The 27,043-nt window shown below is 37.1% G+C and overlaps 1 protein-coding gene across 3 annotated transcripts in view; it reads right to left on the reverse strand.

The window, feature by feature from the left end:
* BRWD1 (bromodomain and WD repeat domain containing 1) overlaps positions 1 to 27,043 on the reverse strand; it is a 121,320-nt gene that overhangs the window by 41,497 nt on the left and 52,780 nt on the right. For all 3 annotated transcript variants that reach the window (XM_019922387.3, XM_019922386.3, XM_073804514.1), the window contains 8 exons: positions 22,223 to 22,408; positions 17,408 to 17,591; positions 15,009 to 15,102; positions 10,322 to 10,453; positions 3,679 to 3,773; positions 1,977 to 2,166; positions 206 to 331; positions 4 to 111 (listed from right to left, as the gene is read on the reverse strand). In XM_019922387.3, coding sequence (XP_019777946.1) covers positions 4 to 111; positions 206 to 331; positions 1,977 to 2,166; positions 3,679 to 3,773; positions 10,322 to 10,453; positions 15,009 to 15,102; positions 17,408 to 17,591; positions 22,223 to 22,408 — 1,115 coding nt within the window. The remainder of the gene's footprint in view (positions 1 to 3; positions 112 to 205; positions 332 to 1,976; positions 2,167 to 3,678; positions 3,774 to 10,321; positions 10,454 to 15,008; positions 15,103 to 17,407; positions 17,592 to 22,222; positions 22,409 to 27,043) is intronic.

Raw genomic sequence — 27,043 nt, forward strand, 5'->3', positions numbered from 1 at the left:
TACCCTAAGATCCATTTTCCTCCATGGCTCCTTGTTAGGGTTCAGTTCATAAATGTTATTTCTTCTGACAGCCTCAATATAAGCTTCATGACCCTGTCGAAAATATATTACCTACAAAAGGGAAGTATACGTTTAAAAATAAAAACCTAAGAGTAATATTAATTTTACGTTCCATATTCACATTTTTAAACTTTATTACTCTCACCTCATCACCCATTTGAGGAACAAAAGGAGACTTCCGAAGTGTGGTGTCAGTTATCCAAACCGGAGGATGGAATTCATATAAACGTTCCATGTTTGCAAGCTCTGCCTGAGTCATCCTCCGCAGATTCTGCCAAGGGGAAGAAAACAAAGTTTAGTAGAATAGAAAGGGGCAGCATGCACTGTTTCATTGAAAAACAAAAGACTTCACCATTCAGAATGGCTGTTTTATTAGCATGTCACCTAATGATTAATTTTTAAACAGCATACATAGGAACATTATCAGCTGTGCAAGCATTGTATATCTACCTAGCACTTTCCTAGCATCTCCTGAATTTCTAACAGATTCTGCATAGCACTTTACATCCTATGAAGTGGGTCTAATTTCCAGCTGGATCCTCTTCACACTAAGGCTGCTTTGCCAAGACTCCACAGTGAATTTCACCACAGACTAATCATCTCAGGGAGTCTCCTCTTGATTTGAGGTTTTAAGACTGGTAATCTTACATATGATATCACATGTGGAATCTAAAATATGATACAAATGAACTTTTATGAAATAGAAACAGACTCATAGACATCGAGAACAACTAGTGGTTGCCAAGGGGGAGGGGGGTGGTACAGGGATGGAATGGGAGTTTGGGGTTAGCAAATGCAAACTATTATATTTAGGATGGATAAACAACAAGGTCCTACTGTATAGCACAGGGAACTATATTTAATATTCTGTGATAAACCATAATGGAAAAACATTAAAAAGAAAAGACTGGTAATTTTAAAATACAACCACAAATTATTTGATACTCCTCCTTTCCTCTCTAAGAGGTGGAGCCTAAGTACCCTCCACTCAATGTGGGCTCCAACTACTTCTAACAAATAGAAAAAAGCAGAAGTAACGATGTGCGACTCCTAAGACTAGGTCATAAAAGGCTTAGCCCCTGCTTCATTTTTGGATCACTTGCGCTGGGGACAATCAGCTACCATGTCAAGAAGACACTCAAGCAGCCCTATGGAGAGGCCCATATGGTGAGGAACTGAGGCCAGCAGCCAACTGTCCCATTAACAAACTTCAAAGATCGACCCCCAGTCAAGCCTTTAGACAACTGTGACCCAAGCTAACATGATGACTGCAACCTCATGAGCCAAAAATCAGCTAATCAGTTCCCGAATTCCTGATTCATCAAAACATGAAATAATACATGTTTCTTGTTTTTAAGCTAAGTTCCAAGATGATCTGTTACACAGCAATAGATACCTAATACAAAGACATAGCATCTTTAAATAACAACAGCTACCTATATGACAGGAGCACATGTAGCACTGTACATGGAACAAGGTATAGCAATATTACAATCAGGAGAAAAGTATGAAGACAAAACATGTCAAATGAAAATGGGAAACAGGACAACAGCAGACAAAACAAGAAGAAAGGATCTTAAAATGCCTTGAAGTATATTTTTGGTGTTGGAACTGGAGGACAAAATAAGAGTTATGGTGGGGATCTGAGCAAAATAGAGCTTTCCCTCTAAGTTACAGATTCAGAAAGGTATAAGTGCCAAGTCCAACTCAGAGCAGATTAGAGAAGTTTTAATAACAAAGGAAATTTTCCAAAAATAAGTTTGTTTGCATTGTACATTTGACTCCTGATGATGTATATCGATCAAAAAAATAATAATAATAAAGCCTCCAAATTCCCAAAGATTTCTATTTCTAAATATGGACAGAAACTATAAAAGTGTAGATAGATGGTATTTTTAAAGATATACTTTTCTTACCTCTTTTTTAGGCTTATTTTCTTTCTTTCTCTTTCGTCTCCTTTTTGGAGGAGATAAATTCTCAGTAGACATTTCGTCCTCTGAACTACTACGAAACCGAGTAATTCGTCGACGGGATGACGTTCGTAAAGGAGGCTGCAGATTGATGCCTGCGTCAGCCGTCCAATCAGAATATCTAGATGAAGAGCCACTAGGGAGGAAAACAGTTTCAGTCATACAGAACCAGAATCTAAGCCCTAAGAGTAAATTCATCCTACAACCTTAAGAGAGGAGAGATAACAAGGAGGAAAGAAAAGATCCTGGGAAGATTGGACTGCCCTCCCTATCAGTGCATACTGAAATGACCAAAGACCATGAGAAGGAGAAAAATCTTCACTGACACTGGAAATTAAGGATATAAGCCTGAGAAATTTTTTGAAGTATAATTTGGATGAGACCTCATAGAAGACAACATCTAGCGCCAACTAATAATACCCTTTCCAAAAGTGAAGTGTAGCTACGAAAGCAGGAGAGACTGTGCAGAAAGGCAGCACACCCCCTAAACCGCAGGATAGGGTAGACAAGTGCTCTAGAAATCACTCCAGCTCCTAAGCATAATGGAATAAAAGAAGACAAGAAAGGAAGCCAGGAGTATGGGATGGTGTTCTGTAAAGCACAGTATCAACGGAAATTAAAATAATCTGAGTCATATTTAGAAGGGAGAATTTTCTAGACTTGGTGATGGAAATGTTATGAAAAGAGAATGATATCCAGGTTTCTGGCTGAAGCATCTGCCAGGACAAAGTTGACATTTACCAAGACAAGGAACAGATGTTAACATCTTAGTCCCATGAAATTTGGATACCAAAACTAAACAAAAGGTAATACGTATGATAAAATAAAATTTATATTTTAAGGCAGGACAAGAAAAATTAAACATAAAATTCTCTCTCTGTGTCCATTTGGGCCTCCACCCTCCCTAATGTGCAGCGGGCATCGGCATTACACATTAACCAGAGCTGCTCAAAGATGGGAGTGCCTGCTCGACAGCAAAGATCAAAGTTTTTCTTTCTTCTGATGTTAGCAATTTAACTTCTTAAAAGAATAACATTCTTTCCCAGCTCTGTAGGGGGTCATAGTGCTTGGTGCTCACTTTGCAAAAGTTTATCTGGACTATGTATCCTTCGTGAACTTTATATAAAATAGCAGTATGTCATCCTGACGTACCATCATTGAAAATGTATATGACTGTGCCTTCACCTTCTAACAGGTGGAACAGTTCTCAGAGCTTCCTGAGAATCTGCTTCCCGGTTATAATCCTCAGTTTGGCTTGAATAAAAGTCCCTTTTTTTTTTTTCTTCTTGATAGTTAATTGAACTTACATCAAGGTATGCAGTAACTAGTAATAAATTTAACTGTGATTTTACCAAACAGACGTTGTATACTCCTCTTTATAAATGTAGCCCAAGACTAAATTGATGTTTTGAGTACACATACTTACACTGTTGGCTCAAATGTTTTATAGTCCAAAAAAAAATACCCAAAATATTTTCTATAGAAATAGCAGTTAATCCAGCTTTCTTCTCCTTTTAAATGTATTAAAAACTCAATGTTAGTTGTTCCACAGTTGGAAGCTCTTACACCTTGAATGCCATTCAAGTATGATTCCACTCAACGTCATGACTAAAATGCTTAGAAGATTAAAACGAGTAAAAACAGGTACCTTGAACTTTCACTGTCACTTTCACTTCTTCTATCACTTTTCCATTCTTCTTCTTCAGAAGAACAAGAACCTTCACTTTGATCACAGGAAGTCTCCTAATTTTGTGAGGGGGAGAAAAATAAAATAAAAATCTTGATCTCTGAGATTAAATAACACAAGGCAAGAGAAACCACACAGTCATTCTAATCATCTCAGGAGTAAGTATGGTAACCGGGTAATAAAATAGGTAAACTTAAAACAAAAAGCAAGTGTCTTTACTACATCCTTTTTCTTATCAAAAAATTAGACAATAGAAAATATTTGTGAGACTTAACACTACTACTATTAACAAAAGAAACTGATACAAGAGGCCATTCTCTGAGCAAAGTTAATAAGTCAATGTAAATGTTCTCAGTGTTTTGGACTCAAGCCACTGTAATAGGTGGGCAGTGGTATCTCATTTTACTTTCAATTCTCTAATTACATATGATGTTGAGCACCTTTTCATGTGCTTATCTGCCATCTGTATATCTTCTTTAACGAAGTCCCCGTTAGATCTTTTGTCGATTTTTAAATTGGGTTGTGTTCTTATTGAGTTTTAAGAATACAAGTCCTGGGCTTCCCTGGTGGCGCAGTGGTTAAGAATCTGCCTGCCAATGCAAGGGACACAGGTTCGAGCCCTGGCCCGGGAAGATCCCACATGCCGCAGAGCAACTAAGCCCATGCGCCACAACTACTGAGCCTGAGCTCTAGAGACCGCAAGCCACAACTACTGAGCCCATGTGCCACAACTACTGAAGCCTGCACGCCTAGACCCCGTGCTCCACAATAAGAGAAGCCACGACAATGAGAAGCCCGCGCACCGCAACGAAGAGTAGCCCCTGCTCACCGCAACTAGAGAAAGCCCGCACACAGCAACAAAGAACCAACACAGCCAAAAATAAGTAAATAAATAAATTTATTTTTTTTTAAAGAAGACCTTCCCAGTCCTTTTCTCAAAAAAATTAAAAAAAAGAAAGAATACAAGTCCTACCACCTAGAGAGGTGGGATAGGGAGGGTGTGGGGAAGACGCAAGAGAGAGGAGATATGGGAATATATGTGTATGTATAACTGATTCACTTTGTTGTAAAGCAGAAACTAACACACCATTGTAAAGCAATTATACTCCAATAAAGATGTTAAAAAAAATTTTTTAATAAAGAAAAAAGAATACAAGTCCTTTATCAGACATGAGTTTTACATGTATTTTCTCCCAGTCCATGGCTTGTCTTTTCATTCTCTTAACAGTATCTTTCAGGCTTTTCTATTTGTCAAGTTTTTCTTTCATGGATCATGCTATTGGAGTTGTATCTAAAAAGTGATCATCACACCCAAGGTCACCTAGATTTTTATTATATGGTATCTTTTAGAAATTTTATAATTTTGTGTTTTACATTTACATTAAGTTTATGAGATATTTTGAGTTAATTTTTGTGAAAAGACTGTGTCTAGATTTTTTTTTTTGCATGTGGATGTCCAGTTGTTCCACACCACTTGTTGAAAAGACAACGCTTTGTCCATTGAGTTGTCTTTGTTCCTCCATCAAACACTAGTTGAGTATATTTGTATTGGTCTACTTCTGGGTTCCTATTCTATTCCATTGATCTATTTGTCTATTTTTTCACCAGTACGACACTGTCTTGAAAACTGGAGATTTATACTAAGTCTTAATGTATCTATCAGTCCTGCACCTTTGTTGTTCTTCAGTATCGTTAGCTATTCTGGGTCATTTTTTTCTCCAAACAAACTTCAGAATCTCTTTGCCAATATCCACAAAATAAACTTGCTGGGATTTTGACTGGAACTGTGTTGAATCTATAGATGAAGTTGGGAAGAAATATCATCTTAAAAAGATGTGAAGCACAGGAACTCTCATTCACTTTTCATCAGAATACAAAATGTAACACAACCACTATGGATAATAGTTGGGCAGTTTCTTACAGAGCTAAATATAGACTTATCATAGAGGAAAATTAAACTCATATTACTAGAAAGTAGTCAATGTGAAAAGGCCACCTACTGTTTGATCCAACTATATGACATTCTAGAGAAGTCAAAACTATGGAAACAGTAAAAAGATCAGTGGTTGCCCGTAGCTCAGGAAGAGGGAGAGAGTGATGATTAAGTACAGCAGAGGGGGCGTTTAGGACAGTGGAACTATTCTGTATGATACTATTATGGTAGATACATAACATTATGCATTTGTCTAAACCCATACAACACAGAGTGATCCCTAATGTAAACTACAGAATTTAGTTAATGATAATGTATAAAATTGGTTCATCAGTTGTAGCAAATGTACCACACTAAATCAAGATGTTATTAATAGGAAACACTTAGGGAAACAGTATATGGGAACTCGCTGTACTTACTGTGTAATTTTTTTTAAACCTGAAACACGGAAATCTTTAAAGGAAGAGAGGGGAACAAGCAGCTAATTCCCACAACCCTAATAGCTGCCATCTACTTTAAATTCTGGTCTTGGATACTAAGCAGGTACTTTTAAATTGAGATACAACCTTTTCCTGTAACAGCTACTTACATTAAGTGAATCATAAACGGATGATGAAAATGCCATGGAGAAACAAAACTAAAAAGATGGAACTGCAAGGAAATAGCTATTTTGTTTACTTCATTTGAGTAGGCAAAATGCAAAGTAAACATATTCTTAAAAAATGTTCCTCAAAATGTGAGCCCAATGCTATTCAAGGAGTACAGATTCCTAGGCCAACCACACTAGATCTACTCAACACGAGTCTGCTTTTTATGCTCAAAATAGACTTCTAAAAAATCACAGTAATAAAATAAACTCTTAAAATCTACTACCTGGAAACCATGCATTCTGGGAAAAAGTTTTAAATGTTTTATCTGCATTAACTCTCAAAATACTTCTGTAAACAGAGGCAGGGTTAAGAAAAAGCTAATGAAACTTAAGTTTCAGAGGTTTTCAATTTAACTTGCCTACCAAGGCCCTGTGTCTATCTGTAACTTTGAATTCTTTTTCTAAAGAACGTCCCTAAAATTATACAAGATTCAAACCCCACAAATCTTGGATCCGTCTTGCCAATTTGTTTTGTATTATCTCAAGTCACTACCTGCCCACTACTACCTTTTCATATATAGAGAAACCCAAGGCTAAGAAATGTAAAGAAATACGCCTGGGGTCACAGAAGAGTAAGTATAAGAAATGGAATCAGAAACCAGGCCAACTCTAAAACCCATACTTTTTCTACTATCAGTGCTTTCCAAACTAAAGCGTAATGGAACCAACATACACATATACACAACCGTCTCCACCCATCTGCAACACTCAGGAGAATGAATTCATACCACTGTAGGAGGTAAACTACCATAACACAAAATTATGACTTACCTTAAAAGATCAAGTAGATTTAACATTCTACATTATACTTGTGTTAATTTAAAAGTACCCCATTAATTGCAAATAAACCAAATTAAGACATAAAATCGTAAGATTAATACTACTGATCTAAAAATTAAAACTCAATCTATAATCATTCCTGATTTTTCAGAAACACTTAAGAAAATAAGAATTAGTTGCTATTTCCCTAGCATAATATATATGTATACTGTAGAAACCTAAAACAAAGCATCTTACTTATTGTGAAAATAGCAGACACATTTCCACTGACAACAGGAATATGGTCCACTATCTCACTAGTATTCAACAATGTACTGGAAGTATTAAACACTGCAATTAGACAAGAAAAATCAATTAAAAGTATAAAAATTAGAAGAGAAGTAGTAAAACTGAATACTGTATAAATGAGAGTGTACCTGGAAAACTTCACAGAATCCAATGATAAAATTAACTCAAAAATACAGTAATGTAGCAGGGTGGAAAAAATTAAAACTTGAAGGGGGAAAAAGGCCAAAAACACGATAGAAAAATGGCCAAAAGACATGACACACAATGCACAAAGATGAAAAAGACTCTAAATATATAAAAATATGTACAACTTCACACATAAGAGAAATGTAAACTACACTGTAAATAAACCAAAGACAAAAGTACAAATATTGTGATTCCACTTAAATGAGGTACCTAAAACAGGCAAATTCATAGAGACAAAGTATAAGAGAGGTTACCAGGGGCTGGGAAGAGAAGGAAATAGGGCGAGTTCTTGTTTAATGAGTACAGAGCTGCTGTCTGGGATGATGAAAAAGTGCTAGAAATGAAGAGTAGTGATGGTTGCATACATCTGTAAATGCAGTTAATGCCACTGAACTGTATACTTAAAAACAGCTAATTGTAAATTTCATGTTACATATAATATTCTATCACATAAAAGAATAGCCAAAACATATAAAAAATAAAACTAAGATACCATCTCTCGCCAATTAATTGGCAAAAATTAGAAATTGTAACACACTGTTAGTAAACAGTAAGAAAACGGACACTCTCCTACGCCACAGGGAGGAAAGCAAGTTGGAATTCTCCTTTATGAGGAATTTTTATCAGCATCTCATAAGATGCAAACGTGTTTATCTTTGGGCCCAGCAATCCCATTTCAAGGAATGCTCCCCCCCGCAATAACATCTCCATCATTAGACAAATACATACATCTACAAGATTATTCATTGTAGCATTATTTAAAATGAAAACGCTGTAAACATCCTACATGCCCATAACCAGGAGAGTGGTTAAATAAACTGTTACAATCAGATAACTTAAATATGATGCAACTCTTTAAAAATAAATAAATAAATAAGGAAGGCACTTATGAACCGATATGAAGTGATTTTAAGAATATTTTAAGTGAAAAAACCCAAGTGCAAAAGACTATCTGTGGTATGCGACATTTTGTGTACAAAAGGAGAAAAAATATACATGTATCTAATTGAGTATATAGGGGAAAGAAGAAAAGAAAACACAGGAAAGATATGCCAGAAACTAGTGAGGATGGATGGGAACATTTATCGTAATTATCCTGAATCATTAAAGGTTAAAACATGCTCAATACATATAAAGAAGAAGAAAATAAATAAGAAAGGTGTTAACACAAAATCATTTAAGTGAACGGTTAGCAGCTAACATATTGGATATTAGGCAGTGTTTTAAACACTTTACATGGTTAACTAAACGAATTCTCACAACACCTCTGAGGGACATACTATTAATTACTTTTACAGATATAGGCAGAGGCACAAAAGTTTAACCAACTTGTCGAAGTAGAAGAATTTGGATTTAAATTCAAACCCTATGTTTGAATACTACCTTAATGCTTTACAGAGGAATTCAAATTGTTCATCCTTATGTAACATTTCAATCCTCAAAACATTACTGATTAGAGAATACTAACATTCTAATATTAACCTTTAAAAACTCTTTACAGAAATACTGGTTTCCCCCCCAAAAATCAAAAAGAACAGTAACTTACATATGATTACTGTAAGTCAAGAAAAGGGTTAAGACAAAGACTTCTTAGATATGATGGCAAAAGCACAAGCAACTAAGGAAAAAACAAACTAGACTTCATCAAAATGTAAAACTTTTGTGCTTCAGTGGAAACAAGCAAAGAAGTGAAAAGACAATCCAATAAATGGGAGAACATATTTCAAAGTCATACATCTGATATAAAGGATTTGTATCCAGAATGTATAAAGAACCCTTATAGCAATAAAAAAGACAACCAAATTGAAAAATGGGCCAGAGATTTGCATAGATATTTCTCCAAAGACATACAAGTGGAAAACAGCACACGAAAACATGTTCAACATCATTAGTCATTAGGAGAATGTATCAAAACCACAGTGAGATACCATTTCACATCCACCAGGACAACTGAAATCAAAAGGACAGAACATAACAAGTGTGGACAAGGATGTGGAGAAACTGGAAACTTCATACATTACTGACTGGGAACATAAAATAATACAGCCACTTTGGAAAACAGTCTGGCAATTCCTCAAAAGGTTAAAATACAGAGTTACCATATGACCCAGCAAACTGACTCACAGATATAAACCCAAATGAATTGAAAACTTATGGCCAAACAAAACCCTGTACATTAATGATGATAAGGAACAACATCCGTAACAGTCAAAAAGTAGAAATAATACAAATATCCACCAGCTGATGAGTGGGTAAACAAATTGTGGTCTATTCATATAATGGAATATTGGGCAATGAAAAAGAATGAAGTATTCATCCATGCTATACATGGAATCAGCCTTAAACATTACATAGTAAGTGAAAAAAGCCAGTCACAAGATCATACTGTATGCTTCCATTAAATGAAATGTCCAGAATACAAAAATCCATGGGGATAGAAAGATTAGTGGTTGCCAGGGGCTTGGGTGGAGTGGGAATGGGAAGTACTTGCAAATGGGTACAGGGTTTCTTTTTAGGTGATTAAAATATTTTGAAATTAAATAGTGGTGGTGATGGTACAATTTTGTTAATATACTAAAACCACCAGATTGTACACTTACATGGTATAACAAAGCTGTTCAAAACTGTTAGAGAAATTCAAATGTGAAATTTCATCTTAATCTCTAGAGAATACTATACTTCCACAAAATTTCAAGGTAGATTCAAAGTAAAGAGTTAAGACAAATTATTCAAGATTATTTTATATATTTTAAAGTTATGAAACTCACATGTCTTACGGAGCTTGAAGATTCATTTCCAGAAGACAACTCAAACCGTCCAAGATTTCTTCTACCATAATTTGGATATTTACGCCTACATGTCCTCTGCCTAGACTGTGACATCAAAGCCACGGAATCAGACTGAAACACAAACATGCAGGTGAAAATCAACTCTTAAATAAGTACAATCTTCAATAAAGTATTTCGCACTCTATCCAATCCCAAAAGGATTTAAGGCAAAAATAATAATAATAGTTCAAAAAATAAAATATTCTTGAATGGGTATTTTTGCCACATACTGTTAACCAAGATTGGTTTTTGTTACTTTTAAGATATTTAGAAAACATGGCTAAATTTAGGCACATTAGATCATCATTTCCCAAACTAAACCGTAAGTTAATTGGCTTACCATAAATTAGATAATAATAACTATAATCCAAAAAAGAAATCACTTTAAAATATATATCTTAGAAGTGAAAATATATATTCATATATTATGATGCAGTAACCAACCTTAAGGAATATATCACTGTGTGAATACACAGGTATAGAGAAATATCTGAAATGATCCTCAAATATCAATCCTAGTTATTTCCAGGTTTTAACTTTTTGGATGATTTGTTGTCAGTACTTTCAGTTGTGCTTGAATTTTTTAAATATCTTTTTTTTAATTAAAACAAAATAATTAAATAATCTTTTAAAATCAGCCAAATAAAATAGCTAGATTGAAACGGCGGGGGGGGGGGGGGGGGGGGGCGGGGGAGGGCACATGCTATTCCTCCAACACCAAAGTCACGTATGCGAGATCACTCAGTGAAAGTACATATTCCCAGAACTGATATACAAATCAATTTTCACGTTAGTGCCATCTGTTTGATAATCATTGAGATGTTTCATCATTTCAACATATCCTGAACAATATACCCTGGCTGATTTTAATACAACTCTTCTTTCCTTAATTTGTCAGTACTTTTTTTGTTAGGGCAAAAACTCCTATTAATGAATTCCATGACTAATAATATGTAAATTCAGATGGACCAAAACTACCACTAAGAAGAACAAGAAAATCTGTCAAAATATGTATTTTTTTAAAAAACGGTTTGAGGGCCCTATATACCTAACAAGGCTATGAAGATTTACAGGACCAATACACGAAAAAGGATACAAGCAATAAAAAAGAACCCTAGAATTTCACTCTGGAAGAGGAAGCTGAAAGGTTTAGCAGGTAAGCAAAAAACTGACAGACTAAACTCTTGAGTTATGCTAACAAAAATTACAATTCGGAGTCTCCTATGTATAGGCAAACACCTCAAGCTTCAGCTGTTAGCCCGAAGAGCTATAATCTAGACCTATAGGTAAACTACAGATAAACAGTAATCCCAAGGAACTAAAAGCCCATCCTTGTCTGGGTGAAGGTGATACAGGCTTGAGAGTGGCCTTAGTAGCCTACCAGAAGCAAATTAAAACCTTCTCTGGAGAAGAAATGCCATCCTAGGCTTCAAACCATCTCTAACATCTAATATTCAATCAAAAATACAGGCAACAAAGAAAATGTGATTGTAATAAAATGAGAAAAAAATCAACACAGAATGCAAAGAGATTAACAGGGGAACAAGATAATGAAATAACCAGAAATGGGTTTTTTAAATAACCAGGGCTGATTTTCACGGAATTAAAATAAAGAGAACTTCGGCAGAAAACTAAAAACTCTGGAAAATTCTGAATAGAAAAATACAATAACTAAAACTAAGAACGCAAGGATACACACAGCTGAAGAGAACTAACTGAGTGGAATATATTCGGTCAGAAAAAAATTCAGAACAGCAAGAAACAGCCTAAAAACAAAAAAGACAGAAAATAGGGCTTCCCTGGCGGCGCCGTGGTTAAGAATCTGCCTGCCAATTCAGGGGACACGGCTTCGAGCCCTGGTCCAGGAAGATCCCACATGCCACGGAGCAACTAAGCCCATGAGCCACAACTACTGAGACTGTGCTCTAGAGCCCGCAAGCCACAACTACTGAGCCCGTGTGCCACAACTACTGAAGCCCGCACACCTAGAGCCTGTGCTCCGCAACAAGAGAAGCCATTGCAATGAGAGGCCCATGCACCGCAACAAAGAGTAGCCCCCGCTCACCGCAACTAGAGAAAGCAGCGCACAGCAACGAAGAACCAAAGCAGCCAAAAATAAATAAAATAAATTAATTTTTTTTAAAAAAAAGGCAAAAGGGAAAGACAGTAAGTAAAGTATAAAAACATGTACTATGCAAATGCTAGCCAAAAGAAAGCTAGCATAGCTACATTCATATACAAGAATTTGAAGAATAAAGCATTACTAGAGATAAGTTCATAATGGTAAAAGGTTCAATTCAGTAGGAAAAAGGGAAATTCTAAATTTGTACACACCAAATAACATAGCTTCAAACTACACAAAGCAAAGTAAGTAGAAACAAAGAAGTCTACAAACATAGTGAGACTTTAATACTTATCTCACTATAAGCAAGAGTGCAATCGTTTTGAAACCACATGTGGTATTAACTACTAAAGTTGAATATACACATATCCTATGCTCCAATAATTTCACTCCAGTACATATACTCAAAAGAAATACAGACGGGGCTTCCCTGGTGGCGCAGTGATTGAGAGTCCGCCTGCCAATGCAGGGGACACGGGTTCGTGCCCCGGTCCGGGAAGATCCCACATGCTGCGGAGCGGCTGGGCCCGTGAGCCATGGCCGCTGAGCCTGTGCGTCTGGAGCCTGTGCTCCACAATGGGAGAGGCCACAACAGTGAGAGGCCCGCGTACCGCAAAAAAAAAAGTAATAAAAAAAAGAAATACAGACAGATACCAAGAAATATGTACGAAATGTTGAAAGCAATATTGTTCCTAACATACTATTCCTAATTCATATTCCTAATATGAAAACAACCCAAATGTCCTTTAAGAATAAACAGCAACATTCTCATTAAGGAATACTATCCAACAGTGAAAACAAATGAACTTCAACTACTCACAACAAAGACAGATCTCACAAGGGCAAATGCAAGCCAGATACAAAAGATTACATATACATACTGTACGACATTTAGATCAGTGTTTCTTATCCTTTTTTTTTCTTTTTTTTTTCTTTTTTTTTGCGGTACGCGGGCCTCTCACTATTGTGGCCTCTCCCATTGCAGAGCACAGGCTCCGGACGCACAGGCTCAGCGGCCATGGCTCACGGGCCTAGTTGCTCCGCGGCAATGTGGGATCTTCCCGGACTGGGGCACGAACCCGTGTCCCCTGCATCGGCAGGCGGACTCCCAACCACTGTGCCACCAGGGAAGCCCTTCTTACCCTTTTTTTAGCATTACCACTACCCTATAGGAAACTTGACTTTCTCCTAATTTGCTCCCTCGAATTGTAATACCACAGACAATACATACAGTATGTAAACACTTATGTAGTATATCTGTACTTTGTACATCAACAGATTAAGTATAAGGCTTAGCCTTCTTATCCAATACAGGGTTTAAAATAGATAACATTTTTAAGACAAAAGCTAAATTGAAATTTTTAAAGCTCTCTGCATTTAACTTTATAACTTTCTTGAATAACTTTTGATGTATTTAATTACAGATTGTATCAAATTACATATCCAAATTAGAAATTTCTGAATACATAACAGCAATCAAATGTTTAAAAATCTTTCAAAATTTTTCCAGCAAAAATAAAACAAACGAAAAAATTTCTTAAAAATTTTAGTAAATTTAACTTTGAAGGCTTTTTATCATGAGAAAATATTCTAACTATAGCTGAAGATAGTCAACATTTTTTTCTTTTCAGTACTTGACGTAATAGATTTGAATTATTTTTAAATTAAATAAGATAGAAACTATTTTTATTTAATTCTCAAAGCCCAAGTCATAAGCAAAAACACCATGCATCAAGGCAGTTAATGTGGCAGACAGGCATGCACAGGCCATTTCTCACAATATGGCTACAAAACTGAATGACCAATTGGGAGAATATCTTGCAAACACAACCATTTTCACCATAGTTTTGTAGCACTGATCGTGCATACATTTTGTATAAATTCCATTAACTTGTTAATACTTCACATATCATGGTCAAGAAATTAAACACTAAGGAATAAGATTTTCTCAGGTAGGGTTGGGCTTTGTCGCAAACCATTGTGACATCTAAGATTTTTTATAAATGCATGATTTGGAAAACATCAGAAACAGACAAAGCTAACCAGCATCTTTAAAAGTCAAACAGTTGGTTACCTGCAGGAGAAAGGAGAGAGTAGTGATTGGGAATGGATACAAAATGCTTTTGATGGGCTGGCAATGTTCTAGGGGTTGTTAGACAATAACATTTTGTTTTTAGGCCGTGCCGTGAGGCATGTGGGATCTTAGTTCCCCGGCCAGGGATCAAACCCGTGCCACCTGCATTGGGAGCTCAAGGTCTTAACCACTGGACCGCCAGGGAAATCCCAACAATAATTTTCTAGAATCCTTCATCACTGTTAGGCATCAGGCTACTTCCCGCAAGTTTCAAGCCACTTTTCCTAACACCTGTACAACTTTACGTCTACTACTTTAAATCCCAAACAGAAGACTAATATTACTAATATTCTCAGTGATCAAAAAGAAAACTATAAATTTCAGTTTAATTTCTAATTTGTTTATTCCTAAGGAAATGGAATTTAGGTTACCTTTTGTGAAAGATGGAGAGTCTTCCTCTTTCTTCCAATTATATAAAGATTTCTTTCTTCTTCACCTTTCTCTATTCTGAAGTCTTCCAACTTCCTACAAATTTAAGTACCCAGTTATATTAATTGCTGATAAATAAAGGATATATAGAGAAAAAAACTAATCATTATGATTCTGGGAATCATAACTTAAGTATTTTTTTAATTAATACAGAAAATTCCTAAACTTATAACAAAACTTAAGGCAAACTACACTTTTCTAGAAATTTAATATAACCCAAATCTCAGAGGCAGCTAGTAGGTCCTATTTTTCGTATTTAACACAGAAATATTCATTCATTTGTATTTTAATTGGCCCTATGAGGACCAACTCAAACAGAATCTCTCGTGTTAGCTACTCAGAATGTACCTATGATTTTCCAAGATTGCAAATCCATTCTCTAAAGGATTCTACTGTATCACTCAGCATCTCCTTCATAAAAACTCAAATGTATTTTAGAATAGAGTTCTAGAAAGAGCTATGCTCTTCTTTGGGAAAATTATACTGCAGCGGCTAGCTGACTCACAAAATCCATTCTTCTTTCTTCCTTAGAAGCAAAATCTCAATTTTCATCTAGGCTCTTTGCTGCTCTAAATAGAGACTGTATTACCTTGCCTCCTCTGTAGCTAAGTGTGGCCATATGAGGACATTCTGGTCAATGAGTTATGAGGAGACATGTCATGTGGGACCATTAAGTCTGCTTAAATGAAATCCCTTCAACTAGAAATGTCCTTTTTGCCGCCGGGGAAAATGCTGGGGAACCATGATTCTAGCCTTAAACTACTTCCAGTCTTCCTTTATGTTAACAAAATAAATGCTCGTTTAAGGAACTATTCTTCAGGACTTTCACTCCTGATACCTATTTGCTTCCCTTGATTTTGACAACAAAAAGTATCCTAAAATGACACTTTCAGTTCTGATGAGCATGCAACTCAGACATAATTTTAAGGCTTAATTATAGAATGCTGCATACACGACAGTGATTTTCTGTATTTCTCATCCCAATTCCAGATTTTGCTTTTCATTAGTTTATCATATACTTATAAATATCCTTAAGTTCACTGTATGAAATATAAGTATTATCCAATATTACTCCACCAATCAACTGACTCTTCTGGCTAAACACATGAAAACTTTTACAAAATTATCTTCAAGGTATTAGTTATTGTGAGACACAAACATGACAGAATACTGAAACATTTTAGATATCAATGAAAAACAGTATTTGCTGCCTCCATTCTGATAACTTGAAAATCAGTACATCACAATTCAGTACAAGGAAAACCCTACGATCCACACTATACTTATGAAATATCATTTCTCACTAAAAGAAAATAGGGCTGCTTAAGAGAAAAGACTAATCCTAAGTCTAGGTCAAGAAATTTACAAGAAGAACCTATAACACCCTGCCACGCCTGACAGCAAAGATGCTACACAAGGCTACTATATCATTTCAAAAGGACTCAGGAGCCAACCTGAAGAAGCTCCTCCTGGCCAGAGATAAAAAAAATTTAAACATTAACAAGGACATTAGAAATAAGCTAAATCACAGCAGTGTAATTAATACAGTGAACAACACAAACACACAAATTGGCCACTGCGGGAGAATATAAAGGAATAAATCTTTATTTTGAAGGTAAATAAAGCAAAATGAGCAGGCAGCTATCCTGTTTTTTATACAGAAACTTGTTTATTATATACAAACTTTACTACTGGATAATCAAATAGTAGATGTGGGTAAATTTTTATTTGGAAGTAGCCAAGATAATAAAGACTTCAGAGCTGAAATATCACTATTTATAATCCCTAATGAATTAATGAACCTGGGCAGTGAGTATCAGTTCCTGCTAGCATCACAAAAAAAAGAAAAGAAAAGAAATAAAGAAAAAGATATTATGTGCCTTCTGATGGAATTTTACCACTTACGAAATACTCTTGCAAAAAACTAAAAATATGACATTTGGAACAACTGGAAATTTAAACACTGGCTATTTGGTTCTACTGAGGAATTGTTTGTTTTTTAAGATATGACAATGGCATTATAGTTATATTTTAAGACAATTCCTTATCCTTAGAAATTACATACGAACATACTTTTAGACAAAATGATATTAATGTCTGGAATATCTTTCAAAATAATACTGAAGGGAGAACAGGGGGTGTTTGTATAGATGAAACAAGATTGGTTATGGAGTTAGAGAACAATTTTGACATCTTCCTACCACAATTAAAATACATCCCAACCCATTACTAAAATATATGTATATGATTATTTATACCACTAATGATTAAAATGTGTAAATAACCATATAGATATATTTTCACAGATATAAACAATATTAATAGATATCCTAAAACAAACCTAAATATGCCTAGTGGTACCTCTGGTACAACCACTCTTCGCTTCCAGGCCTGCAGGTCACGCTCTGTAGCCATCTGACTACGTGGAGCATTCTGGTGCATCTGACGAACACCTTCCACTTGACCACTACGACGCAGACCAATATTTGGAGGGGACTGGATGTCTAAGCTTAGTCTTCTAAAACCTAGGGAAAAATTGTCAAGAATGATTACAAAACAAACTTCAATCTAATATGCATATACATTTCTCCTACTAAGACACAAACCAAAAAAAAAAAAGATCTACTGAAAAAACTTTGGAAAAAAGAATCTTAATGTGACTGAGATCAAAATGTAGGCTACATGGGGACTTCCCTGGTAGCGCAGCGGTTAAGAATCCGCCTGCCAGTGCAGGGGACAGGTTCAAGCCCTGGCGCGGGAAGATCCCACATGCCGAGGAGCAACTGAGCCCGTGCGCCACAACGACTGAGCCTGCGCTCTAGAGCCCGTGAGCCACAACTACTGAAGCCCGCACACCTAGAGCCTGTGCTCTACAACAAGAGAAGCCATCGCAATGAGAGGCCCATGCACTGCAATGAAGAGTAGCCCCTGCTCACCACAACTAGAGAAAGCCCGCGCACAGCAACGAAGACCCAACGCAGCCAAAATAAATTTAAACAGATCTCTTTAAAAAATGTAGACTACAAACACTAACATAACTATTAAGCTCAATTTCCATTTTTATTAGACTTTCTGAAATTTAATGTACAAGCATTTTCTATAATAATGTTATATTTGCAGCCCTAAAAACCTCGCCTTCCTCAAAACTGCAAACTAAAAACACATCTTTCTGGAAAAATTAGCACTGCAAATAGATGCCTCAAACTATGGTGGCTTTATAATAAGAGCTCTAACAAAAAACATTATTTATGACCTAAAGAGATAATCTAAGCCACTCAAGCAAGCAAGTTGCCAGAGCCCATTATTAAAAATTCACAAAAATGCAAAGTGGGGAAATGCTGGCAGCACCTGAATTGGAGCTAGAAGAGTGGGTAACAGGGCAATGCAGACCACATCAAGCCCTAAGCCTATGCAGAGCTGATCAGGTAGACACAGGAGGCAGGGCAACCTCCCAAGAGCTGGAAGTCACAAAGGATGGAGACCACCCTGGGGGGATGTGGAGGGAATCCCAGGCAAAGTACTTGTTTTCTTGAACCACAGGGTGAAGGGGATCCTGCTACTAAGGCAACAAAAAAAACCGGGGGCTATATCCTTTCCTACGGGAGGCTATTAAATTTTACTCCAAATACACCAGCTCTCCGTGCTTAGGGTAAAACTCAAATATGAATGAACAAACCTCTGCATTCTTCTATGTACAACATTCTGTTCACCAATCAAATGTGAACCAATTTGCCCTGCACAACATATTATACTCCATCTATTAAAAATGACATTAAATGCCCCTGCTATTAATCCAAAATTTGTATTAAAATATATTGATGTTTAAGAAACACTTTTTGAATTGAGAACTAAAAATAAATTCTAAATTTTATGTGTGTGTGTGTCTGCAATGGGTCTTCGTCGCAGTGCATGGGCTTTCTCTAGTTGCAGCAAGTGGGGGCTACTCTTCATTGCGGTGGGCAGACTTCTCATTGCCGTGGCTTCTCTTGTTGCGGAGCTCGGGCTCTAGGCACATGGGCTTCAGTAGTTGTGGCATGTGGGCGCCGTAGTTGTGGCTGGTGGGCTATAGAGCGCAGGCTCAGTAGTTGTGGCGCACGGGCTTAGCTGCTTTGTGGCATGTGTGATCTTCCCGGACCAGGGCTCGAACCCATGTCCCCTATGTTGGCAGGCAGATTCTTAACCACTGTGCCACCAGGGAAGCCCTAAATTCTAAATTTGACTGCCCAAGTCATAGTATTATTCTCCAACAGTTTGAAGAAAATATATGTATCACAACATTACTTGTAATAGCAAGCATGAAAAATAACTTAAGTGGCCATAAACAGATTAATTACAAAGACTGGTTATTCCACACAGTGGAGTCCTATGAAGCTATAAAAAGTAATGAAGACAAGCTCTGTGAATGGAAAGAGAGTGATTTCTAGAATATGCTGTTAAGGGAAAAAAGCAAGGTGCAGAAAAATGCATACATATCTTGTGCCTCTTGCTCTGATGCGCTGAGAAGAACACAGCAACTATGCAGTATTCTTACCTAAAATGTTTAACCTGAATCCAATTTTGAGATAATCAGACAAATTCAAATTGAGGGAAATTCTGTGAAACAACAGGCCTGAACTCTTCAAAAGTACCAGTGCCATGAGGGAACTGTTCTAAATTAAAAGAGACTCAATAATTAAACACATGGACCAAGGCTTGATTAAACCCTAAAATTTTAAAAAGCCATGAAGGACAATTTTGGGACAAGTGGGGAAATGTAAAGATTGTACATCAGAGAGCAGTACTGTATAGTCTGTACATTGTGTAGTACTGTAAAGTCTGTTGACTGTGACCATTGTATTATGATCATATAAAAGAATGTTCCAGTTCTTGGAAGATATAGAATGAAGCCTAAGGGATAAAGTTCACATCTTACTCTAGAATTTAGGAAAAAAACATACCTGAGAGAGAGAAATTCTTTCAAGTGTATATGAGACCCATACAAGACTGTTAATAGCATTTCTGTTTGAGATTAGCAAAATCTCAAAACTACCCAAAAGCCCATCAAGAGAATGAATTAATAAAATCAGATATACAACAGAGTACACAATAGTCAAAATTAATCCAATGTGACAACTGAGCAATCTTAAAAATACAGCACTATGTGAAAAAAATTAAGTCGCTTTATAAACCTTTTATAAACCTTTTGATAAAGTTAACCTTTATAAACCTTTGGATAAAGTTTAAAAACAAATGTTTTTTATTCATACATTTAAGAGTGTCAAATCTATTTTTTAAAAGGCAAAGAATCAACATGAGATTCAGAATAGTTGTTATCTTGGGATAGGGAAACAGGACAGGACCACATAAAAAGATGTAGATTATTATCATGATTTAAAACAAATAAAAGAGGAGCATGTGTAAATGAAAAATAAGAGTATGTCAATGGGCTTCCCTGGTGGCGCAGTGGCTGAGAGTCCGCCTGCCGATGCAGGGGACGCGGGTTCGTGCCCCGGTCCCGGAAGATCCCACATGCCGTGGAGCGGCTGGGCCCATGAGCCATGGCCGCTGAGCCTGCGCGTCCAGAGCCTGTGCTCCACAACGGGAGAGGCCAAGACAGTGAGAGGCCCGCGTACATCAAAAAAAAAAAAAAAAAAGAGTATGTGAAGAACAAAGTTTTGATAGACCCAATTCTGTGCTGCTAGAATCCAAAACAGTTAAATGTATAAAAGAAGTAAGACTTAAAGTACAAGGCACTAATTTTAAAGTCATATTTTAAAAAGAAAAAAATGAAACTTGTAGACCTAACAGTCGCTGCAAATAAAAATCTAAAGCACTGCGAGTTCCCTGGCGGACCAGTGATTACGACTCCCTACTTTCATTGCCAAGGGCCTGGGTTCGATCCCTGGTTGGGGAACTACACAAGCTGGGATTTCCTGGTGGCACAATGGTTAAGAATCCACCTGCTAATGCAGAGGACATGGGTTCGATGCCTGGTCCGGGAAGATCCCACATGCCACAGAGCAACTAGGTCTGTGCGCCACAACTACTGAGCCTGCGCTCTCGAGCCCGTGAGCCACAACTACTGAGCCCACGCGCCCAGAGCCCATGCTCCACAAGAGAAGTCACCACAATGAGAAGCCTGCGCACCACAACAAAGAGTAGCCCCCACTCACCGCAACTAGAGAAAGCCTGCGCACAGCAATGAATACCCAACGCAGCCAAAAAGAAATTAAAAACAAACAAAAAAGATCCCACAAGCCATGCAGTCAAAATAAAAAACAAATAATAATAAAAAAATCTAAAGCCCAGTTACGAGGCAGATTAGATGAAAGGAAGATCAAGAGTGAAAGGGCAGGGCTTCACTGGTGGCGCAGTGGTTGAGAGTACGCCTGCCAATGCAGGGGACATGGGTTCATGCCCCGGTCCAGGAAGATCCCACATGCCGCGGAGCGGCTAGGCCTGTGAGCCATGGCCGCTGAGCCTGCACGTCCGGAGCCTGTGCTCCGCAACGGGAGAGGCCACAACAGTGAGAGGCCCGCGTACCGCAAAGAAAAAAAAAAAGAGTGAAAGGGCAGAAAGAGCTGAAGAAACTGTTCAGAACACAGCACTGAGCGATAAAGAGACAGGAAATTTTATAGCATTTTACAGCCTCTCAAATCTTCTCTTATCTTCCACAAGGTTTTAGCTTTTCTAGAGTAAGTTTTCAGTTGCATAACAATCGCCCATCTCTTCTAGATTATTTCCACTAACATAATTATTACCACATTCCAATATCAAGTACTTTGCCCTGAAAACTCACTTCAAGCTTTCTGATTCAGTAAGAAACGTTAGGGCTCTACTCAATTCAGTTTTTTAAGGATTATAAAGGAAAGGAAATCTAGTGTTTCCTTTAGAAAACACTTTGTTCTTTACTCTTATTTATTTAATGTAATTTTGTAAATACTCTTATTTTAGAGCAAAAAGATTTCAATAGCCTTTCATAGTACTTGAAATTCAAATGTCCATTTGTTAGCCCATCAACCTTACACCTAATAAAGCTACCTCCAGACTACTACTCAAGTTGTAAGCGTACATTGCTTAAGGCTTTTTACACTGCATGTAGGGGACAATGACTTCATTTATTCTTCAATTTCAATCCAGCCATATTAAGGCAAAATACCTCTCATATATTTATTACCTCTTCGGGGTGTTTCTTCCCCATTTGAAAGTCCACTTTGAACAGCATCTTGACCTGCTCCCATTCTCTGATCTTGCTGCTGCTGCAACTGTCTTATCATTCCATCAAGAACACTGGACTCTGGGCTTCGTTCACCATTGTCATTGGTTTGTAGGCTTATAATTTGTTCAATTACCTCTCCATCACCTGCAAATTCAATGAATGAATATGAAATCATAATACATATGAAGAGGAAAAAACTTTCAATAGGCTACAATTAAAATTACATTAGCAATTGTCAGAATTCTTGTTTTCCAAAAATAATCAATTAAAGATATCCTTTATATTCATAACTAATTAAGTCACAGAAAAAAATTCAAAACAAACTTTAGGGTACTAAGTACCACAAAAACCTCAACAGAGGTTCTGAAATCCTTAGCAGTGAGCACCTGGAAACACACTTGAGTGAAAGTGAAAGTCTTGTTTTTCTGTTTCACATTAACGCCCCTCATTTATACAAGTATTTCATTAAAATCTTATCTCTCAAGGTCTCTCTGACTATAACAACCAATAATGTGCGATTTCTGATGTAGAGAAAAGCAGTGGCATTTCTCTGTCTTATGAAATAAAAAAAAGTAACACCTTTTAGGCCTTCAACAAATGACCACTCCCAACTCCAGCTCTCTCCCACCAAGCTTAAGTCACTCTTTCAAATAAGCTTTAAGCATAGCCATAATCTTCCACGTACAAAATCAGATATTTTTAAGTGTCTTTGCTTCTTTATTTTTCAAATAATACATTTTCAGAGATATTTAATAGGTTCAGTTAGTGTTCATGGATAAAAAGTGTTAGATGGTTGTGGGGTCTTGAAATTTACCTAAACATTGACATTTTCATGCAATCAACTCGTTACATATCCTCCCACCATAAAACGCATCTTCTTTGAACATAATAAATAACATGGACCACCCCCCCACCAGTTTATAAGCAGAACCTTAACAAATTGAAATTAATAGGGTATTAGGCAAAAAGAATGCAAAGATATACTTCCATCCATAGTAACACGTCAGAAACTGAAAAATGTCATATACTATTTCAGGGGGAAAAATACTTCTATTCTACTAATCTACTTTTAGATCCCTTAAATCTTATTGATGACATCTCCATTTTACTGTGGAAATCAATGAAGAATTTAGAAGAGCTAAACAAAATCCACGGAAATTTTTTGACCACTGTCAAAAAATGAACTAAGACAGCAAGAAGTGGAAGGATAACAAGGGACTTCCCTGGTGGCACAGTGGTTTAGAATCCGCCTGCCAATGCAGGGGACACAGGGTCAAGCCCTGGTCCGGGAAGATCCCACATGCCATGGAGCAACTAAGGCTGTGCACCACAACTACTGAGCCTGTGCTCTACAGCCCACGAGCCACAACTCCTGAGCCCACGTGCCAGAACTACTGAAGCCCATGTGCCTAGAGCCCATGCTCTGCAACAAGAGAAGCCATCGCAATGAGAAGCCCTTGCACAACAACAAAGAGTAGCCCCCACCTGCTACAACTAGAGAAAGCCCGCACACAGCAGTGAAGACCCAACACAGCCAAACATAAATAAAAATAAATAAATGTATATTTTTTAAAATTTCGTAAAAGGATAAAAAGACTTTAATTAGGACTAGGAATAACATAACATCCCTAAGATCACAACATAGAACCAAAGGGAAAACAGCAGAAAAGGAGACTTCTAATCCTCTCCCCTCCCCAAAAAACCCTATGTAACTTTTCTTTCGCAGCACTGAATTTAAACGTAACTTGGGAAATATCAAGAATGATACCTGTTTCTACTTGGCATAATGCAGTCACCATTCAAATACTAAAGAAGGGTTCTACACATAAAGGCTTAAGTACTACAGTGCCCTTCCACTATAAACTACTACAACACTGGAAAAAATATATATGAAAGAAGGGCTTTCAGATATTGGATAACAGCACAGGACTGTGATCCCTGAGAGAAGACAATGGAGCCCAATCTTTTGATTGCTCCAGGTAACAGCCTGGAGGCAATCTCCAAACTACAGAACAAGGAGAGGGAACCCAAGTACCATCCAGAGGTCACAATGAGTTGAGAGACAGAGGTCAGAGTTTGAGAGCAGGGGAAAGACTAAAATATGCAAGGCTGAATATCAGAGAGGACTGGATTGCACAGAAAGCTCAGAGGTACACAATGAGGAATCGATTCTTTGGCTAAATAATATGTACACACATTGGTTAAAACTCCACCATGCTGGGGAATAAAACATGAAAAAGCCAAGCCATTTTTTAATGCCAAAAAATTGCCAGAACTCTCACAGGGCTGGCAATAGTACACGTTCCCACTCGTCAGTACAGAGACTTCAGACACAAACAAGAACTGTTTTAAGCATATTTCCAATTTTAACACTCAGAATATTTTAAAATGTGTGTTCAAATCAGTGGAGAATACAATGACCGCTAGCAGTTTGGTGCCACGGCCTTGATTTGTGCTCAGGTACCAAATGTTTCACCCACCACTGCTTCTGTTTCATCAGTGCAAATGTCAAAGGTAAATAATAGTTTCATATTATTATGAAGATAGTCATAACCTCGAAGACCCCATAAAAGGTCATGGATAAAACCATGGGTCTGCAAACTACACAGTGACAATTTAGGCCCTAGAACAACCATTAAAAATAAGTAAGACTAACAGGTATTGCTAATAAAACATTAGTGGCAATAATGATAAAACACTAAAAAATAAGCAACTTCAAAAAAGTTTGGAAAAAAAGGAGAAACGGCACAAAGAACAGAAAGGATAGACAAAACAAGTAGCATTATGTAGAGCTTTAAGCCTGACACGCTAATAATTATATTAAATGTAAATGGTCTACACAGTCCAATTAAAGGACAGGTTGTCAGACTAGATTGCTGCCTGCAAGAAATCTGTTTTAATATAAAGACATATTGGTTAGAAGAATTGAAAAGATACAACATGATAACACTAATTTTAAAAAGTTGGATTATTTACTTTAATATGAAACAAAGTTAATAGTCTTCAAAACAAGAAATACTCCTGAGGATAAAGAGGGACATTTCATAATGATGAAAGAATTAATTCAGGGCTTCCCTGGGGGCACAGTAGTTGGGAATCCACCTGCCAATGCAGGGGACATGGGTTCGAGCCCTGGTCCGCGAAGATCCCATATACCGCAGAGCAGCTAAGCCCGCGGGTCACAACTACTGAGCCTGTGCTCTAGAGCCTGCGAGCCACAACTACTGAAGCCCACGTGCCACAACTACTGAAGCCCGTGTGCCACAACTACTAAAGCCCGCGCACCTAGAGCCCATGCTCCGCAACAAGAAAAGCTACCGCAATGAGAAGCCCGCGCACCAGAACTAGAGGAAGCCCATGCACAGCGAGGACCCAACGCAGCCAAAAATAAATAAAATTGTAAAAAAAAAGAATTCACCAGGAGCACAATCTGAAATGTGTAGGTATATAATAACAGAATTTTAAAATACATACAGAGAAAATTGAGAGAACTGAAGAAAAAAATAAGACAAATTCACAGGATAGTTGGATATTTCAGCACTCCTTAAAACAGCTACAAAATGGAAAAAAGACTAATGGTTTTCAGCTACTAGTGAATAGATAAATGATGGTATATCCATACAATGCTGCACTATCAATAAACAGGAAAAAAACAACTGATACCTGCAACAGGAATCTCAAAAGAACCATGTTAAGTTAAAGAAGCCAGACACAAAAGACTACATATTGTATGATTTCATTTATACAAAATTTCTTAAAAAGGAAAAATCAAAGTGACAAAATAAAACAGTCATTACAAGGGGCCAGGAGAAGGGAGAGGACTAATTCCAAACAGGCCCAAGAGAACTTTTGGGGGCAATGGAAATGTTCTGTATCTTGATTGTGGTGGTGGTTTACATGACTGTTTAACATTTCTCAACTCATATGAATTGTAGACTTAAAAGTGGTAAATTCTGTTGTATATAAAGTACACTTCAATCAAACTAATAAAAAAATTTGAAAGAGTAAACATATAGTGATTTACATTAATCTTTAACCTTAAGGTGATTTAGTTTCAGTAAATTAATCCTCATCCAAACAAAATAGAAGCATCTTTTTTCTTCATTTAATAATATTAGGGCTTCCCTGGTGGCACAGTGGTTGAGAGTCCGCCTGCTGATGCAGGGGACACAGGTTCGTGCCCGAGTCCGGGAAGATCCCACATGCCACGGAGCAGCTAGGCCCGTGAGTCATGGCCGCTGAGCCTGCGTGTCCAGAGCCTGTGCTCCGCAACGGGAGAGGCCACAACAGTGAGAGGCCCGCGTACCACAAAAAATTTTAAAAAATAAAAATAAATAAAAAATAGCATTTAATAATATTAGGGAAAAACATTACACTGCCATGAACAAATACAAAAGCAAACAAAACAAAAAACTCTGTACTTGGCTAGGACAGGCAAAGTACAAGACGGGACTGGAACATCTTTTGCCAGAAAGTAATGAAGTGCTCAAGGAATGATGGGGACTTGGGAAAATACACAAAACTCAGCTTGAATGGACTCTCCCAGCCAAATCCAAGGATAATATGAGCAACTAAACAATGATAGTACTGGATTGTAACCCACTATATAACAACCCGGAAGTCCATACTAAAACTTAATAAACGAAATAAATAAATAAATGGGAGAGTAGTAGATGGCCAGCTAATGATAAAATGCAGATGCAATGATAATAGAGTTAGAAAACCATTTTACAACATTCAGAGTAACAACTGATTCAGGCAAATATTATCAATGGATCC

The sequence above is a fragment of the Tursiops truncatus genome, chromosome 4 (genome assembly GCF_011762595.2).
Source record: "Tursiops truncatus isolate mTurTru1 chromosome 4, mTurTru1.mat.Y, whole genome shotgun sequence".
In the NCBI taxonomy this organism is placed as follows: Eukaryota; Metazoa; Chordata; class Mammalia; order Artiodactyla; family Delphinidae; genus Tursiops; species Tursiops truncatus.